The sequence below is a fragment of the Petaurus breviceps genome, unplaced genomic scaffold (genome assembly GCF_028583685.1).
Source record: "Petaurus breviceps papuanus isolate PSGF00001 unplaced genomic scaffold, PetGlider_PUasm1.0 174, whole genome shotgun sequence".
In the NCBI taxonomy this organism is placed as follows: Eukaryota; Metazoa; Chordata; class Mammalia; order Diprotodontia; family Petauridae; genus Petaurus; species Petaurus breviceps.
Window position 1 is genome coordinate 25,538,499 of NW_027185761.1, and position 19,965 is coordinate 25,558,463.

Genomic DNA, 19,965 nt, shown 5'->3' on the forward strand with positions numbered 1-19,965 from the left:
CAGTAAAGCAACTGGAGGTGGTTATGTTGGTTTAAAAAAAGACAAAAGGTTACAGTGTCCTACAAGCACAGAGTTTTAAATTTCAAGACATTAAAAAAAAACAAACCTGTCCCAGCCCAGGGGACTGAACATTGATGGCCAGGCTGACCCACTGGGTGTGGCCTTGCAGGTCTACTGCTGTTTTCTTTCCAATAGCAAGCTCTCCAGACAGTGCCCTGCATCCCCAAGCCCCATCCCTCCCCTTGCCCCAGGGTTCTTCCGAGCTCCAGCAGGGCAGCTTTTCAGAAAGAGGAGAGGAGGGAACAGTCAGAGATCCAGTCAGATGCTCTAAAACTGTGAAGAAAGCAAAAGGGGAAACTGGGATTAGGTGCTGGCATGGCATTGATTCCTCTCACTTCATCAGAATTCAGCTAAATAGCCTCCATTCAGTTAAGGTCTTCAAAGTTTCCCTCTTTCTTTCTATCTCCTTATGCTACATAATACCATCCTCCCTCCACACACACATTACTTATTCAGTAAGCACTTAATAAAAGCCTGCCTCGGGTCCTGCACTAAGTGACTAAGGATATTTCACCTCAGCCTGAGGCTCCCTGATCTAAAAGACCAGCCTCTTAGTCTGGAAGGAAGAGGGGTCCAGGATTTGGTCTATCACTAACACCCATCTCTGATGCCCCTTTGTTATACCCAGGTATCCCTGGGTTCTTGAATGTTACGTCTTCTATTCTGGCAAGGCCTATCTCAAGCTGGACTGACTATGTGAGCCTGAAGACAATCTGTCATCTAAGGATCAGACTAGCTGAGTTCAGAAAAATTTGTTACCAAAGGACTGGCAACTAGGCCCTGAATTGTTTTAAGGCCACAGCAAAGTATGAGGACTTCCATTAAGGCAAGGCAGGGCTGCCCCTTTCGTTGTCAGAAGAGGTGCCCACACCAATGAAATGATAACTCTTCGGAATACTAACGTCTCTCATTCTCTCTCAGAATTTCTCTGTCCCAAACTGGATTTGCAAGGTTCTTTAGTCCCTGAAAGTTGGGGACTCTTATCCCTCTATTTCTTTGATCTCTCCCACAATGCTCATTAACAATGCTAGCTAACATATACAGTAGATGTTAATGAATGGCTGCTAAACGGATACCTCCAGTTAAGTCTTTTCAAGGTAAGGCCCAAGCCCTGGGTCCTAGAAAATTCTGGAAAAGCTTCAAAGAGCCAGTGACAAGAAAATCTGTCATCAAGAGGAGACCTATCTATCAGCAAGGGGAAGGTGATTTTTATTAGTAGTTTTTTTTTTTCTTTGCCATACCATCTCAGTAGAGGACTATAAAGTGTGGCAGGTTGCATCACTAAAGTATCCACAAGGATGAAATTGTGGATCCTTGAGATGTTGAGACATAAGTTGAATGCACCGATTCACCCTCAACCTGGGGCAACAGCTGTTCTACAAATACTTATATTAAATACATAAGGACAAATTCAAAGCATCCTAGACTTCAAGCTTAAGCTACCAGAGCATCTCCTCAATTTAACCGGATTTTAAATTCCTTGAGGGCAGGAATTATTTTATATATCTTTCTATCTCCCATGGCACCTGCACAGAGCCTTGCACATGGTTCAATAAATATTTGTTGAATCGAGCTTCTCATCTCCAGAGCTGTGGTATCTATTTTCTGCATAGACAGCAGCATGAGGTTTAATTGAATCCCAGGAGAAACTGGTAGTAATTGTCATTTTTAGGAGAGTGAATTTCTTCTGGATGAGGTCTATGTTTTTCTATGCACAGTAAATGCTAAATTAGGTATCTGGGGATAAGAGTTAACTATGAACTGAACACACCAACAAATGAAGTTCTGTGGGACAAGACACGCACGTGTGTGTGTGTTCACTCTTACATACTCTGAGTCCATTGTTTCTGGAAAATATGTGGACTCAAAGACAAATTCAGGGGACCCTTTAACTACCCCCCCCCACACACACACAGACTCTCTCTCTCTCTGAGATTATCTAGTAACAATACAACAAACACATAGGGAGCACATAGCAGTCAGTGCTCTTACACTGTCTGATTAGGTCTTCCCTAACTAAAGGTCCCCATAACTACAAAGAAACAGATGATTTTGTAAAGAGAAAATAAAAAAGACTAAAAACTGGCTGCAGAGATCAAGATGATTATGACTAGAAAAACAGAAGCTAGAAATGAGATACTGAATGACTTCTAAGTTACGCAAACCATGGTTACTACTCTAATGCATCGATCTCTCTTTGCAGAACATTGTTTAACTTCCCTTATGGATACAAGTGAAATATAGACAAGTGTTTCTTGGGTATGAGTATTTTGACATGCTGGGACTAGGTCATCCTGGAGCACTAGGAGATTTCCTGGGATGTCTTAAGGGAGGGAAAAAGCCCTCCATCTCTCAGGGCTGGCCTCCAAACCTAGGCCTAATGCAACTGGCTGCATCAGAGTTGTTACAGATGCTCCTTTCAGCACCAATAACTTTTTCAGGGAAGAAATCTCATTTTCTAAACATCATCTTTCTACTGAAAAGGTGACTTGATTTCTATGCCAGCTTTCTTGCCCCCTAAGGAAATTTTCGGCAAAGCCCTCAATATCCTCACATTCTTGAGGAACTCCTCTGCCACAATACGAGCCCGAGCATTGACGGACAACTTCATTTCACTGATCTCCTTATCAATCTCCTCCATGAAGTGGATCACAAAGTCCACCAGTTTGTGTTTGTACATTTGCTCCGTGTGGAAGTTTGTAATCAGGAAACTGATATCATAACCCTAAGAAACAAAAAATAAACAGAAAAAAATTTAGCAGTTTAGTTGCTGGGGGGGGGGGGTTGTGGGTGTGAGGGGGTTGAGAAGGAGAGCAGAAGCCCTTTCAGACCACATATCCTCTCTCTTAATCCATATTCTTTCCTTCAGTTCCCATTTTTTAAAAAATTCTTTTTTCTTTTTTGGAGAAAAGCAGGACAATTGGGGTTAAGTGACTTGCTCAAGTGTCACTCTGCTAATTAAGTGTTAAGTGTCCAGGTCAAATTTGAACTCAGGTCCTCCTGATTCCAGGGCTAGCACTCTATTTATTTATTTTTTTAAAGCAATTGGGGTTAAGTAACTTGCCCAAGGTTACACGGCCAGTTTTTTTGTGTGGGTGTCAAGTATCTGAGGCCGGGTCCTCCAGACTTCAAGGCTGGTGCTCTTACTCACTGCACCACCTAGCTGCCCCTGGTACTCTATTTATTGTGCCACCTGCCATCCCCTTTTTTAATTCTTTAAAACATTTTTTCAATCAATGGAAGTCCATCTTTCCCCCCAACTCCCCAAAACTGAGAAAGCATGAAAAAGAAAAACCCTTATAAACAAAATACATAGTAAAACAAAATTAATTCCTGCATTGGCCAGGTCCAAAAGAAACATGTCTCAAACACCACTCTGGGTCCAATATTTCTCTACCCAGAGGTGGGTAGCACTGAAACCTTAGCTTCTCACAAGCTATATTTATCTTTCACCCGCCAACATACCAACTCTTTTGGGACTGTGAGGGTCTTGAACCTGAGGCTGCACAAAGCTTCTCTATATCTTTTTGTACACATATCTATGGGATATTTGGGTACATGTTTGTGATCTGGAGTAAAGAAAAGAATATTTTCTCAAACTGATAATGACATTTGGACCATCTGTAATGGGAATGTACATTTTAAAGATCTTCCCTGCCCCTAGGCTAAAGTGCACCTGGAGCCTGGGGTGGGAGGCTTGTTTTTCAGTAGATACTTTTTGATTGGCCAGTGGGTCAATAAGGTTGTTACATTCTCTGAGCCAGGAGAAGGCTATATAAGCCCTGATGTGTAGCTTTGTTTTGGGGGCTCACTTTGAGAAGTGTTCTGTGATTTGATCAGATGAAACTCTGGGAAGCCGGTTGTTGAGAGCCGCCCCCATATAATAATACATATATTACAAATATGTAAACAATACATATTTGATTGATTAAAGTAAGCTTGTTAACTCATTTTGAGTTGCTTTCCTTTATCAAAGCAGATCCAAGAACCTGTGTTGGCAGCTACCCTGGGGATGCTGGGGTGCTTGCTGCTACACCATCCTAAAGAATAATATTTTTTTTCTAGAGTTGATCTAAGGGTTATTCTGTCTAGAAAGTCTTAAAAGCATTTTTTTTTCTTAAATCCTATTTCTGAAGTAACTTGCTCCATCTACCACAGAATCATAGGGCTTAACAGATGCAAACACATTTAGAAGTCATCTAGCCCATATACATTTCACAGACAGGGAAACTGTAAAACAGTATGTATATTGGAAAGAATTTTAGATGTGGAGAGGAGCTGCACAACTCTGAGCCAATCAATGAAATTCACAAGGTCTCAGTTTTCTCATATACAATGATGCAGGTAAGACTAAACGATTTCTAAGACCTCTTCCAGCTTTAAATCCTAAGATCCTGTGAAGCCCAGAGAGACAAAGGGATCTGAAAGTGAAAAACTTCCTTACTGGCTGTGCTGCCATGGCTAGACAGAATGCTAGACCAAAGGGAGAATGCCAGGAGGTTCAGGTGTCAGATCAGCCTGTTACTAGCCAGCTGAGTGCTGCCTTGGGGCAAGCCCCTCAAAACCTCAGTTTCCTAAACTGTAAAATGGGGAAGATCCAATGAGATAATGCTTATGTTCCCAAAGTGGGCATACTGCCCTCTGGGGGTGCTGGAATGATGGGGGGGTAGCAGTCTCAGGTGCAATTGGGGGGGTATAGAGTAAAAATAAGGATTAACCTAACCTAACCCCAGGGGAGGCACCGAGTAAATTTTTTTTTAAGGGGGCACTAGGCCTAATATGTTTGGGAACCTCTGATAGTGCATGAAACATAAATGAAAACTATTATATTTCACCAACTAGATTAGATACTATTAAAAGTGGAACTATTGTCTTATGCTTCTTTGTATTACCCACAGTCCTTAAACTGAGATAATGGCTTCTCCTAAGCCTCTGATGCCTTTCCTTCCCAGTCAAAGCAAGAAAATTCACTGATTACTGCCTGGAGGAAGATTTCAAGCCGGTGATCTCTGGCCTTGAGCAAGCCAAAATGGCAGGGATTAGGGAAAATCAAGGATCCAGGAACAATCTTGGAAGGCAGGAAATGCTGTCTCCAGACACTGTTCTTATCCCACTGGGAATTCCCATGTGTCATGGAGATAGGTGGACAAATGAGCAAATAAAAAAAAAAAAAAGAGAAACATTTTGAGTCAGGAAGGTCAGAGGGTCCTGCCTACATAGGCCAGCAGTTATTAACCTACCAGGTCCTGAACCCAGGACACATCAATTACAGCTACTCTCCCTGGTTAATGCTTCAGATCCAGCTAGAGAGCTCACCTCCACAGGCTTCCTACGCAAGATGAAGAAGTTCTCTGCTCTCATCATCATGAAGCGCATGAATTTGTGGCAAAGGATCTTCTCAATCTCATCAGCCTGCAAAGACAAATAAAAAATTCAGGTTTCCACAAAGCCAATACAATAAGATGATATGAACAGCACAACGGTCTGGTTCTCAATCTCTCACATGCAGCTACATCCCCACAGTGCTACCATACAGAGGTTGTCCATTCTGAGATTGTTCCTTAACTCAATCTTCTGGAAACCAAAAGGAAAGAAACCAATCTTCAAGAATGAGGAAAGATGGAGCAGCTAGGTGTCGAAGTGAATAGAGCACGGGCCCTGGAGTCAGGAGGACCTGAAATCAAATCTGGCCTCAGATACTTAACTGTAAATTTGGGCAAGTCACTTAACCCCAATTGTCCTCCAAAAAGCAAAAAAAAAAAAAAAAAAAGAATGAGGAGAGTTAAGCATATCAGGGAAGGTCCTCCCCAACTTAAGAACATTATATCAACATAAAGGATTCCTAGCCTGGGGTCTGTAAACCTATTTTAGTAGTTTTCATATCTGTATTTTGATATCATTGGTTTCTGTTGTGATCCTCTGTATTTTATGCATTTAAAAATGGGGCAGCTAGGTGGCACAGTGATTAGAGCACTGGCCCTGGAGTCAGGAGGATCCGAGTTCAAATTTGGACTCAGATACTGGACACACTTACTAGCTATGTGACCTTGGGCAAATCACTTAACCCCAATTGTCCTGCCTTCCCCCCTCCAAAAAAAAACCCAAAACATTATTCTGAGAAAGGGTCCATGAGCTTCACCAAACTGCCCAAGGGGTCCGTGATGCAATAAAAGTTAATTAGCATGACCTACTTTCATTCCTGGGAACTAGTTCTACCTCCTTTCTCTGGGTGAAGTATGTATATAGCTTTTGTTGTTCAGTCATTTCAGTCATGCCTGACACTCTGGAACTCCATTTGGGATTTTCTTGGCAAAGATACTGAAGTGGTTTGCCACTTCTTTCCCCAGCTCATTTTTATAGATGAGAAACTGAGGCAAACAGGGTTAAGTGACCTGCCCATGGCCACATAGCTAGTAAGTGTCTGAGGGCAAGTCTGAACTCAGGAAAATGAGTTCCTGACTCCAGGCCCAGCCTATCTACCGGTACTATCACCTAGTACTCTGCTCTCATTCCACCAAAAATAGTCAAAAGGCCTAGGCCCAGAAAATAGGAAAGAACAGAATCAGTAGTTTTAGTTTTGTATCATGCTGCGAAAATATGTCTGAATTTGTGTTATCATTAGAAATCAACATATATTTACATATCATTTTATGTTTATAAACTATCTTCAACTATTTCATTTATCCTCTCCAGAACCCTGCAAAGTAGGTAGTGCATTATTTTAATCTTATGCATGGGGAAACTGAGGCTCACAGAAACATAACCTTTGTCTGAGACCTGCCCAAGTCCACAAAGCTCCTGAGAGGCAGGACAGGCTCACATACAGCTGATTCTACTACTGGGGCCGTGTCCATTACAGCCTGCAAAAAGTAACAACTTGAAAAGATTAAATTTGCTACTTATTTCATGATAGAATCTATTTTGTCTCCACACCCATCACCTTCCTAAAGCAGTGAGGTACCAGAAAATAACAATGTTTCATTTCATTAAGCTTTTTTTCTCAACAATGTCTAGGATCTTAAGTCCTCATCTTAATGCAAAATTCTTAACATCCAGTCTCCAGTTTTAAACAGTCCTCAAGTGTTAAACTTACCTGTTTCACAGCAATGCTGACTCTAACAGAGTTGATGGAACCCTCAATCAGAACCTTTTCCTTCTCATTCCTGCTGATGGTCACAGGTTGTAACAGGAGTTCTTTGCTACTCCTATAAATGCAACATCAAAGATTCCACCATCACTGGATGGTCACATAGTCCAGAAGACCCAACAACAGGCCCTACAATCACCAACTAGGATAAAGCAAGGTGGGGGACACAATCTAGCTAACTGCACAGATGCTTCAAAATAGGAACCAAAGAAATCAGCCATACAAGTAGATTCAGAGACAAAGGCTAATTAACATGAAATCTATAGTCCAAATCCTTTAATTATCGATCCAGAATGATTTTTGCACTTACCACCAAAATTTCTTTTAGCTCATGTCACTCACTATACCCTCCCTCAGTCCTTAGGGCAAGGAAAAAGAGGAAATAATAACTCAGAGATCTGCAAAATGCCCAAAATCACCCCCATCACCCCCATCTTCACAGCTATGCACCATTCTGGGATGTCTCACTTCCTGGACTGGTAGTGCTGCCTGCAGCTCTGCAACTTTCACTGAAACCTGGGCACTGGTGCTGCCCTTGGCTCCCCCTAAGCAAAGCCCCTCATGCTCCCCTTGTTTCCTACCTGACTTCTACCTCTGGCTTGTTGTGCCTCTCCACAACCTGGGAGGAGAAATTCTCCAGGCAAAGTGCAGCCTGCAGCGTGGCCCGAACGGCACTCAGGTAGGGGCGGAGAGTGGCAGTCTGTAGGGGAAAAAAACGAACCATGAGGAATCAGAGCTGGTGACCCCTACTCCAAGGAACGTGGGATTTTGCTTGTTTTAGTTACTCATTTTAGCAGGAACCAGACAGCGTTCCGGCTTGGTGCCCCTGGCTGATCTGCACAGCCCCTTCACCCAGTGACCGGAGGTGGGGACCTGGCAATCTACTAGTAGGCTGGATGGTGGGTCTACCTGTGCTCTTCAGGGCCCACCCCTCAATGCCTCTCAAAGATCACCTAGGCATCCTCTCACTTCTCCCTAACAAGTCACTTCTTGTGACCCTACACACCTGATAAAGCCCTTTTTATTTGTACCCTGCAGGAATGTGGTGTAGACATCACTGCCAAATCAGGAAATTAAGGCCGAGAGAAATGACTTGGGCAAGGTCATTCAGCCCTCGTCCAATGCAGGGCTGAAATGCAAATCTCAGTCCCCCATTTCTGAATCCTGCCTTTACATGTCCCCCCTCGCCTCTTCCTTCTCCCCCACCCCTGCCCACTTCCTCTTCTTTATTCTATGCGTTTGCTGCCACTCCCTGGTCCCTGCATCTCTCTCGGTCTTCGGGTCTCCCCCATCATCCGTCCTCCGCGCATTTGTCCCTCCACTCATCCATCCCTGCATCTCCCCAGCTCTTGCTTCCCCCCTCCTCATCCTCCCTCCCTCCCCAGTGCCCTCAGTCCTCTCCTTCTCCCCACTCCTGGGGACGCCCCCTCATCCTCTCTGCGCCCTTCTGCCCAGCCCCTCATCCACCCTCCGCGCCTTTGCCCCAGCAGCTCTCCCAGCCCTCGGGGCCCCCTCAGTCCTCCCGGGCTCCTCCCCGGTGGCGCTGCCCCGGCTGCCCCGCCGACCCCTGAGCCTCCTCAGCCCCAGGAACGCCTCGGCTCCCTCCCCGCCGTGGGGCTGCCTCCCTCCCCTTCCCCCCAAGGGCCCTCGGCGGACGCCCCCCAGTTCTCACCATTGCTGGGGCTGGCTAGGCCGGAAAGCGGAAGTGCAGGAGTGCACTGGCTCCGGGGCGCCGTCTCTTCCGGGAGCCGGACCTGGGCGCTACCACCGCTGCTCCGAGGGCAGGGGTGGCCGGAGCAAAGCAACGACAGTTGTTCTCTTATTCCCCCGGAGCTTGCAGGAGCCCCTACTCTCCGAGGCTATGAACACTTCTTAATGGCCTGACCCGCTTGCGGGAGCTCCTGCCGCGTCTGTCCTTCCCTGTCATCCCTGCATCCTCCGCCTGTCTCCCCCTCTCCCCGTGAGAAGGTACAGCCCAACTAGCCGTTCTGGCTCCATATTAGGACAGGGCCAGACACAGGATCGCCCCGCCTCTTCCGGTTCTGACCCCGCCCGCCCGCGGTCTGTTACTGCCCAGGCCTGAGCCGCCGAGGCTCCCCTACCTCGCCCGAGAGTGGGCCCGGCCCCTTTGCACCACCCCCGGGCCGCAGTGGGCGGCTCCGCCTGTCCCTGCAGGGCCAGCGGTTACCTGCGCTCGTGGACTCCGGCCCCCTACCCGTGAGGGACCGAGGCCGGCCGAGCGCGCGCCTCGTGGGTCCGGATAGAGCTCGGGCTGTGAAGGTGGAGGCGGGACTGGGGCGTGGGGAGTGGGCGATGACACGGGGAGTGAGGAGGGGCGGGGGACGTGGGGCCGAGGGGGCGTGACATGGGGGCCCGGGGAGCTTGGGGAGGAGTGAGGAAGGGCGGGGGGCTAAGGAATTGGGGGGCTTGGGGAGGGAAGGATCACCCAGGGAGTGGGGAGCATTGAGGGGGGCGTGGGGGTGAGGGAGGGAGGGGACATGGGGGTGGCAGGGGAGAGAAGAGGGGGCGTGGGATGTTGGGAGGCAAGGCGTGAGGGAGTGAGGGGAGACCATGGGGACGCAGAGGTGGAGGGAGCGGACCTGGGGGGGCTGCAGGGGAGGGAGGGGGTGAGGGGAGACTATAGGGACGCAGAGGTAGAGGAGTGAGCGGACATGGCGGGGCTGGAGGGGATGGAAGGAGGGTGGTGGGGTGTTGGGAGGCAAGGGGTGAGGGAGTGAGGAAAGACCAGGGGGGCGGGGGCGGGACTCTTGGACGGTGGCAGGGGGACTGGCACCATCAATAAGAGGAGGATGAGGGGTACGTCTAGGAGAGGGAATCTATGGGAAGGTCATAGTAAGAGCAAGACTGGACAGCAATAAGCAAGATCCTTGCTCTGTCCCGTCCTTTCTTCAGTCCTCATTCTTCTAGACACTTGCATTTTTTTTTTAAGCAATTGGGGTTAAGTAACTTGCTCAAGGTTACACGGCCAGGTGTTTCTGGGTGGGTGCTAAGTGTCTGAGCCCAAATTCGTTCCCCAGGTCATCCCCATACTGGGGCCTGTGCTCTTACTCGCTGTGCTTCCTGGTTGCCCCTAGACACTGGCATTTGACAGTGTTATCTCCTTCTGGGTCCACTCTCTTCCATAGGGTTTCTTGTTCCTTCTTTGTTCACCTACCTCTTCTCAGTATCTTTTAAACAAATGAATGAACACTTATTATGGGCATACTACTGCCAAACACCCTCCAGTCCACAAGCACATCCTTGTTATTAAGCAGTTATGACTTCCAGGCATTGTGTTCTAGTGCTGGGAATGGAAATAAAGGTAGAAAGGAAAGCCCTGCCCTCAAGGAGCTTTCACTCCAGTGGAGGGAGTTTGGGTGGAAGGCTGGTGAAGGAAGTTCCCAACGAAGGCCTGGGCAATCCTCCTTAAATGGGAGTTCTACAAGGAGCCATCTAATCAGAAGGAGAAGCTTGGGGGACCCAGGTTACTTCCAAAGTGGGAGCTCCTGGACTGGAAAGAGACTTTAGGTTGGGGCATGGTAGAGGAAGTCCAGAATGTAGCCTGGAGAGGATGAGAGTGTTGGGAATTCAAATATAAGACAGTCCCTGCTCTCAAGATGCTTACATTCTAATTGGGGAAGTTAACAAACAAGGGGACTAGGGTAGAGAGTTTTGATCTGAGGATTCACGGGGATAGTGAGTTGTGTGTAGGCCAGTCAGTTGAAATGGCCTTTCTAGAAGCAATGGCACTCTTGGTTTGAATACTGTGCCAAAAGTAGGAAGCTGAGGAAAGAGGTGCCCAAAGTGACAGGGGGTTGGCAAGATGGAAGAGTGAGTGCTATCTAATTGCCAGTTATCAGATATGGTGCTCAGGTGGGCTAGGTTGCACCTAGTCAAGAGGGCTGAGTGCAGAAGCATCACAGCAGCTTCCCTTTAACTCTGAGTGTCCTCTAGGGCTGAGACTGAGGTTCACTTCTCTACATATTTTCCTTGGTGATAGCAGCTCCCATGAGTTCAGCTATTGTTTCTCTCACCTCCTACAAAAGACTTTTTCTGATTTCCTCTAATTGTAATTGCTCCCTGCCCCAAATTACTTTGCATTTCTTTTATATGTATTTTTGTACTTACCTGTGTACGTATTGTGTCACCTCAGGAGGATGCAGCTAACTCCCCAATCTCAAATTGAAGGGCAGCATGGCCTAGTGGGTAAAGCGCTCACTATACCTGGAGTCAGGTGGATCCGAATTCATATCTTCCCGTAGACATTAGTTGTAGGACCCTTGACAATTCCCTGAACCTCTGTGTTTTAGTTTTCTCTGAAAAGTGGAGGGTAGGGAGGGAAGGATCAGACTCCATGCATTTTAAGCTCTGAATCTGTGATCCTATGAAATCCAGTCCTCATTTTCCTAGATCCAGCTTTGTCTCACCAGTTGCCTGCTAGACAGGATGTCCTGTAGTCACCTCAAACTCAGCATGTCCAAAACATAGCTTATTAACTTTCTTCTTAGACCTATCCGTCCTCCTCCTTCCCTATTTCTGGTGAGGCCATGCTGCCCCTCTCTTTGGTATCTGGGAGTCAGCTGCATCCTACTGAGAGCAAACAATACGTGCATAGATAAGTAAGTACAAAAACCCCACCATCCTTCTGGTTGACCAACCTTGGGCTCATTCTCAACACCTTATTCTCCCACATCTCATTTTCAACCAGTTTCCAAGTCTTGGCTCTTCTGCCTCCATAACATTTCTCAGATCTGTCCTCTTTTATTTATTCACATGCCCTTTACCATGTGAAAAAAATTCTGGTGGCTCCCTCTTGCCTCCAGGACTGAGGACAGCTCCTCTGCTGGGCACTTAAACTCCTCCACATCCTGATTTTAGCTTCTTCTTCTTCCTCCTTGCCTTCTCACTCTTGCCAGCATTCATCATTTTGTCTATGTGTCTTTACAAAGTCCATCCCCGGGATCTCCATGGTTCATCTTAAATGCCGACTCTTACAGAAAGCATGTATCAGTTTCCCCTGGTTGTTATCGGCTCTATCTTCCAACTTAATTTGCATTTATTTTGCATTTTTATTTGCACATATGTGTGCATATATCTATATATATGTGTGTGCACGTACATACATTTGTATGTATGTAATTTCCCTTTAGTAGCATATAAATTCCTCAAGGGAAAGACTGTTTTCTTTTTATCTTTGTGTTCAGGGTGCCTAGCACAATGTTTGGTATGTAGCAGATGCTTAATGAAGGCTTATTGAATTGAATGAGGAAAAGAAGAATGAAAAAGGAAAGGGAAGAAGGGAGAAATTTGGGGGTTGTGGGAGGGGAAAACAAATTGTGAGACAGGAAGCATAAGGACAGGAGTCCAGAGGGAGACAGAGCTGGGGATCGTGAGGGAGGAGTAGAATTGGGCTCAGCTTTGGGGAAGAGATTGAGAGAGAACAGGGCCATCTTAGAAACGGGGAGGAGAATTCCTGTTCACATTTGAAATTAAGGCTGTCCCAGGCCCACCCTCCCCATAGAGGTCCTCCTGTGCCATGACACCTCCCAGTTCTTGTCAGTTGACTGTCTTCCTCTCCAGCCCTGTAGAGCACACAAGGGCCATGAGTGAGCTAAAGGACTGTCCACTGCAGTTCCATGACTTCAAGTCAGTGGACCACTTGAAGGTGTGCCCCCGATACACAGCGGTGCTGGCCCGCTCAGAGGATGATGGCATCGGCATTGAGGAGCTTGATACTCTGCAGCTAGAACTTGAGAACCTCCTCTCTTCAGCCAGCCGAAGGCTTCGAGTGCTGGAGGCTGAGACCCAGGTGACTTCTTCCTTTGACTTATCCCTGCCTTAGTGAGAGGGAGGAAGGAGATGGGAGAAGGTAGATTGAGTAGTGAGGCCAAGTCAGAATGGAATAGGCAGGAGTCGTTCTATCCGTACTCTGGGAAGCATGCTATATGTGAAAATAATGTATAGGTACACGATGACACCAACATGAATTACTTCGAGTACTGGGGAGGAAAGGGCTTTTGCAGCATGGTATCACACATAGCCTGGGAAGGCTGCTTAGATGAATATTCATATCAAGAGGTAACCACTAACCCATTTCTTGAGGGCTAATGTCCCTCAGGTTCCAGCTTTTCTTCGGGTGAAAGTGACTCCTTTGTCTTCCTTCTTTCCTTCAGTAACCGTCTGTCTGTCTTTCAGATCCTGACCGACTGGCAGGATAAGAAAGGTGACCGGCGATTCCTGAAGCTGGGCCGGGAACATGAACTGGGAGCCCCTGCAAAACATGGCAAGCCCAAAAAACAGAAACTGGAAGGAAAGGCAGGTCATGGGCCCGGTCCTGGCCCTGGCCGGCCCAAGTCCAAGAACCTCCAGCCCAAGATCCAGGAATATGAGTTCACAGATGACCCCATTGATGTGCCGAGGATTCCCAAGAATGATGCTCCTAACAGGTGCAGGGCTGGGAGAAGTCAAGGGAAATGGGTTATCAGGAATTGGGAGGGACCCTAGGGGGATCTCCTGGGGGCTGTCATGGTTCTCTGTGATAAGCATGTAGAATGGGACCACCCATCTAGCAGGCACTGAATACAGTGGCTGATAATAGGCGAGGGGACTGTCTGTGCTCAGGGCCAGGCTCTGCTCCCAGGTTCTGGGCTTCCGTGGAGCCGTACTGTGCTGACATCACCAGTGAGGAAGTACGAACGCTGGAAGAGCTGCTGAAGCCCCCAGAAGATGAGGCTGAGCATTACAAGGTAGACCCTTCTGAGCACCGCCCCTTGTCGGACCCTGTTTTGGGCAGGGAGTGTCTTACTCGGAGGCTTAGATCACCTCAAGCTCTGCTCCTGAAGCACATTGAATAAGGAAGGAAAAACTGCATAAAAAGGATATTTGGTTTGACTGGTCCTTATCCTATTGAAATTGGTTGCTTCCTTTTCCCATACAGATTCCACCCCTCGGGAAACACTATTCCCAGCGCTGGGCCCAGGAAGATTTACTGGAGGAACAGAAGGATGGGGCCCGGGCAGTGGCTGTAGCTGACAAGAAGAAAGGCATTATGGGACCACTGACTGAACTGGACACTAAAGGTATTCTCCTTAGTCCAGTCAGTCCACCTTTTCCCTCTTCTTCCTCCACTTGCCCCATTTCTATCTTCTACCCCTCTCTGGTTCCAGATGTGGATGCGTTGCTTAAGAAATCAGAGGCCCAGCATGAGCAGCCTGAAGATGGGTGTCCTTTTGGCCCCCTGACTCAGCGACTCCTTCAGGCCTTAGTGGAGGTGAGGATCCAGAGTCTTGGGTTGCCCAAGACACCCGAGTCCAGTGGGCTCAGAATGGGACTGAGGCAGCTTGACATGAGAAGAAGCTTTACCTTTGTTACAAGAGGACTTGATTCCAAATGCTGCCTCTCGTTGCCTGTGTGACCTTTGGCAAGTCACTTAAGTGTTGTGGGTCTTAGTTTTCTCATGTAAATTAAGGAGTTAGACTAGATGGCATTTAAGGTCCCTTCCACTACTAGCTTTGTTGTCCTAAGAGCTGGTCCTTAAGATACCTCAAACCGAACATGTGGCATTGTGTAGAGCCCTTTTGCATGGGACATAAATTGCCATGGAATTGCAGAGGAAGAGTCAGGGTGTCCTGTCCTCAGAGAACTCATAGACTAAGGGGAGGGGGAGGGATACAGCATAGACACCTAAGAAAAAAACCTAAGAACTTAACCTATTCAAGCCATATTTCATTTTTCACTCATAAGTGCTAGGGAAGAGGGTATTTGCTGCAGTGATTGTGGTGGCCAGAACACTTGCCCTTAGTTTAGGAAGACTTTCTGGAGGAAGTTAGACAAGAGCAGGCTTTTTTAGAGAGAGATGGTGTGATTTGTGGAAGGGGTGACCTGTGAAAGATGGCGAGGTAGGGAGAAGGTGACCTGTGTGGAAACGGAGCTGGGCTCAACACTAGAGTCATTATATTTGTCTTGCCTTCATGGCCTTCCAGGAAAACATCATCTCCCCCATGGAAGATTCCCCCATACCAGATGTGTCTGGCAAGGAGTCTGGTGCTGATGGTGCCAGTACCTCCCCTCGAAATCAGAACAAGCCATTCAGGTGAGTAGTATTCCCTTCTCTGTCCATCCTCACCCCATCCCTTCCAGCCTCTGCTCATTCTTCTAAGGGTCAGCTGACTCTTATGGGTCTCTGACTTCAAGTGGGGAGGCCTCCAGTGAAGACAGGGGTGAGAGGTGAGAGTCCTTGGACCTGAGGAATAGCTGCTGCTTAAGCCAAGAAGCACTTAGATTGTCTGTGACTATAGGGCTGGGTCTTCTGCACAGCTTGTCCTTTAGTGGATGAGGATAGTATCATGATGTGAAACTTAGGTGACAGTGGATATCTGATCCATCCGCAGTGTTCCCCATACCAAGTCTCTGGAGGGACGAATAAAGGAGGAGCTGATAGCCCAGGGCCTGCTGGAGTCTGAGGACAGGCCTGCTGAGGACTCGGAGGATGAGGTCCTTGCTGAGCTGCGGAAGCGGCAGGCTGAATTGAAGGCCCTTAGTGCCCACAACCGAACCAAGAAGCACGATCTCCTGAGGTGGGCATGAGCACAGAGGCGTCATTGGCTAGTCACTCACCTGCATTGGGTGGCCCTGTTACTCACCATCTCAGACTTAGAGGGCCACCACAGCAGTGGGGTTGTCACTAAGTGAATTTAGGCTGCTCTTATTGGGCCTTCTGAAGTCTTTCTGCCATGCCTTATTGTGGGGTGAAGGTAACCCTGAATTCTTGGAGTCTGTGCTTCAGAACTGGAAAGGCTTGGAGCAGCAGGAGCTGTCTCCCGGCTTAGTTCAGAGGGACTTGTCGTCGTCAGAGATGTGGCTTCCAGGTGTTGAATTGTTTTTGCCATCCCAGTTCATGGGGACTATGAGGGTATCTGCATCCTCAGCAGTGTGGTTTGGGGTACCTGCTGAAATGTGCTGGGCTAAATATTGGATGCTTTTAGGAATCCTAAGCAGATGGGGCAGATTCACAGTCAGTGCAGCTTAATAATACTTCTGCAAAGGGCATCAGAGGATAATGTTGTGAGAGAAAATCCTGGAATGTTAAGAGTTGGAAGGATTTTACACATAATCTGGTCCAAACCCTCATTTTAAAAAATGTTTGGTTGATGTCTTTCATTGTTACATCATAGTTATTTCTATATATACCCCTTTTCTCTACTCAGTGACCTTCAAAGAAAAAAGTTTAGCAAAACTTAACACACAACCTCACCTTACAGTATTTCATCCTGCTCATTTTTTTCTTTTTTTATTGTGATCAGTAATCACTAACATTTCAAGACATAGAAGAACAGGAAAGAGAATTGAGCAAGAAACTATAGAATCCTGCTGTGTGCAATTTTTAAAAGAACTATGACACTAATAAGGTAGAAATAAATTGCTAAGTGTCCCTGTTTGCATCTCCCCTCACTTCCCTCTGCATCTCACGTCTCTCATTTTTCATAGGAGGAAAACTGAGGTCCAAAGAGGAGTGACTTGACTGATGTCCTGTGACTAATTGGTATCAAAGTCTAGGTCAGAATTTGAACCTCCTAGAAAACAGTGTGTGCCCTTTAATAGTCCATTAGGGGAAGAATGACCAGGCTGCAGTTTCTTGAGAAATAGCCTTCTTTGGCATCCCCAGTGATACTTAGCCAAGGGGCCTGTAGTGCATGTGTAAAGATTTGCTTGACTGAAAAAAAAACATTCTTTCCTTTCAGGGTATTTGTGGTCTAAGCAAGAAAACAAGGAAAATGAGATAACAAAAAAATAAATCACAGTAACATGAAGAACGTATAACTTAGAGATTTCAAATCCCTTTGCAATAGCTGTTCTTAACCTAGGGTCTGTGAACTTAGTACTTATTTTAATATTTGATAATTTTAAATGTAATTGGTTTCCTTGGTAATCCTTTATGTTGTATTTTATGCTTTTAAAAACATTCCATGGGGTGGCTAAGTGGCGAAGTGAATAGAGCACCGCCCTTGGAATCAGGAGGACCTGACTTCAAATCCAGCCTCAGACACTTAACACTTACTAACTGTGTGACCTTGGGCAAGTCACTTAACCCCAATTGCCCCCCCCCAAAAAAAAAAAAACATTATTCTGAGAAGGGATCCAAAAACTGGACTGCCTCCATGATTGCTTCATGATGAAACTCAAGGTTCTGGCCAGAATCTTGGGGTGTTTTGGAATTATGTTGTTTTGAAAGTAGTCTGTTGACTAGAATTTTTTAAAATTTGTTTTTTGAGTGAAATGGGACCTGGAGAACTCAGCCGTTTTGGGTGCAGACTGTGATAGTGAATTGATTTGGTCCAGACTGGGAAGGTTTTTTAGAAGATGCAGTTGGTTAGGATTTTGAAGGAGGAGAAGAGTCCGAGATGCTCTCCAGGTTAGTTAGGACTAAACAAGTGTGGTGGTCTTTTTAGGTTGGCCAAAGAAGAAGTGAGTCGTCAGGAGCTGAGGCAGCGGGTCCGAATGGCAGACAACGAGGTCATGGATGCCTTCCGGAAGATCATGGCTGCTCGGCAGAAGAAGAGAACTCCCACCAAGAAGGAGAAAGACCAGGCCTGGAAGACGCTAAAGGAGCGAGAGAGCATCCTTAAGCTTCTGGATGGCTAGCTGGGCTGCGCCCCGCAGCTCCTGCCCTGCCTCTTGGCTCTTTTCTTCTCCCAAACCTTAATGCCTACAGGAATGGCCAGGCCTTGGTCCCTTCCTCTGGCACAATGGGTGGCAGCTGCTGTCTCTTTGCTGCCTGTCTTCACTGGGCGTTCTAGACAATGTGCAACCAGGGAGAAGAAGGGGTCAGTTGGGCTGGAGCTGGTCCCAGGCTGTGCTTGGCTCCAGATGAGAGATTGGGTCTTGGGCTAGGCCTCGCTTCTCCCCTGTGCCTGGCTCTTGTCCCTTCTTCCCTTTCTTTTCTTTCAAGGACTTTTGACCCCATGTTTTTCTGAGGTGTGAACTTTAGAGTAAACAGACTGCTCTGGTTTTTAAGAACATAATACAAGTCCCAGTGTCATCTCTTGGAAGAGAGAGAAGGAAACAGTGGGAGGGCTGGGGTGAGATAGGAGTCATCTGTCACTTTGAGACTGAAGGGGGAAATAAAAGGACAGCATAAAAGGATCCTGCTTTCCTCAGGACCCAGAGCCTCCCTGATGCGAGCGTCTGCCAAGTGCCCAGAGGTGTGATAGGTATTGTGGGGGACACCAAAGAAGTAGAAATCGTGATCATTGGCCCTAAGAAGCCCTCCAAAGTCTTGGGGAGATAAGACCTAACTGTGAAAAACTGGAGAATGATACAGGGCAGAATGTAATCATACTCAGTGGAGGTAGCCTGGAAGAGCTGGGGTGATCGGAGGAGAAAAGTGGGACTGAGATGAGCCTGGGCTAAGAGAATGAACAGGGAGGACCCTCCAAGCAGAGGGGGTGGCAGGAGGAAGAGCTTAGCAATGAGATGGGCCCAGAGGAGGGGAGCCCTCCCAGAGGGAGGAATATTGGCCTAGAAGTAGCCTTTCTGCTTCAGGAACCACTTTGGCCAGAGATCCCTCTCTGGGGTCACGGGGGAGGGGAAAATGTAAGTCCCCTAAATGCCCTGGGAAGGAAACAAGATTGTTCCTTTGTTGGCAAGGTAGTGCAAGGAGGGGTTGGGGTGTTTTCCAGTTTCCCAGTCTGAATTTGGAATGTATTTTCTCTAAAGAAACAGTGGGAAGCTTGTGTGTAGCCTGCCTATTTTTCTATTTAAATAGGCTTTTCTGAACTTCCCTGAGAACATAAATGTTTAGAACATTGTTTCTGGGGGGAAACTCCAAGTTCCAAACTAGCTAACAAATTAACTTTGGGAATACAGCCTGTTTGTTCATTGGGGAGGTCCTTTAATGACAGACAAGTTGGATAGTTAAGGGGGGGCACTGTCTCACAGGGTTCTTACAAGGAAGGTGCTTTGTAAACCTTAAAGCACCATAGAATTGTCAGCTGTTGTTTACTGTACTAACACTTATGGCCATCCTTCCACTTCCCCGTTCTAAGGACCTTGAGAGGCCAACAGATGGCTTAATACCCATTAAGCCTTCCCTGACCCTTGCTAACAACAGAAAGTCACGGGCTTTCCAAAATTCAGTTTCTTCATCTGTGATGGAGACACAAGGCTTGAATCCGATGGGCAAAGGGAGTGAGTAACCTGGGCTTGAACCCAGGCAAATATGTAATTTAAAAGGATTCAGGGTGAGCACTGGCAGCTTTTAAAAAGTCTTCCTTTCAGGGCAGCCAGGTAGCATGGCGAGTAAGAGCATCGTCCCCAGTGTTGGGATGACTTGGGGATGATCCGAGCTCAGACACTTAGCACCCACCCAGAAACACCTGGCCGTGTAACCTTGAGCAAGTTACTTAACCCCAATTGCCTAGGGGCAGCCAAGTGGCTCAGCGAGTAAGAGCACCGGCTCCAGTGTCGGGATGACCTGGATCAAATCCGGGCTCAGACACTCAGCACCACACCCAGAAATAACTGGCCGTGTAACCTTGAGCAACTTAACCCCAATTGCTTAGGGTCATCCAGGAGGCTCAGCGAGTAAGAGCACCGGCTCCAGTGTTGGGATGACCTGGATCAAATCCTGGCTCAGATACTCAGCACCACACCCAGAAATAACTGGCCATGTAACCTTGAGCAAGTTACTTAACTGATTGCTTTAAAAAAAAAAAACAAACCCTGTCCTTGAGGAGCTTACATCCTACATGGGAAGAGGG

The 19,965-nt window shown here is 47.1% G+C and overlaps 2 protein-coding genes across 3 annotated transcripts; one reads left to right on the forward strand and one right to left on the reverse strand.

Annotated features, from left to right (window-relative positions):
* Positions 1 to 49: 49 nt before the first annotated feature.
* ARPC4 (actin related protein 2/3 complex subunit 4) lies at positions 50 to 8,983 on the reverse strand. The gene is made up of 6 exons (XM_069083989.1): positions 8,880 to 8,983; positions 7,789 to 7,907; positions 7,154 to 7,265; positions 5,377 to 5,472; positions 2,615 to 2,785; positions 50 to 333 (listed from the first exon to the last, which is right to left on the reverse strand). Exons 1-6 carry the CDS (start codon positions 8,880 to 8,882, stop codon positions 328 to 330), a joined length of 507 nt encoding a protein of 168 aa, XP_068940090.1. The 5' UTR covers positions 8,883 to 8,983; the 3' UTR covers positions 50 to 327.
* A 7-nt stretch (positions 8,984 to 8,990) lies between these two features.
* On the forward strand, positions 8,991 to 18,233 carry TADA3 (transcriptional adaptor 3). 2 transcript variants are annotated; one of them, XM_069083985.1, is made up of 10 exons: positions 8,991 to 9,487; positions 11,716 to 11,826; positions 12,788 to 13,016; positions 13,403 to 13,653; positions 13,848 to 13,953; positions 14,145 to 14,286; positions 14,374 to 14,477; positions 15,190 to 15,299; positions 15,598 to 15,783; positions 17,656 to 18,233. In XM_069083985.1, the coding sequence occupies exons 3-10, from the start codon at positions 12,810 to 12,812 to the stop codon at positions 17,846 to 17,848; spliced, it is 1,299 nt and encodes a 432-aa protein (XP_068940086.1). In that variant the 5' UTR covers positions 8,991 to 9,487; positions 11,716 to 11,826; positions 12,788 to 12,809; the 3' UTR covers positions 17,849 to 18,233. The 2 variants fall into 2 exon arrangements, with proteins under 2 accessions (XP_068940086.1, XP_068940084.1); XM_069083983.1 differs by lacking the exon at positions 11,716 to 11,826.
* Positions 18,234 to 19,965: the final 1,732 nt, after the last annotated feature.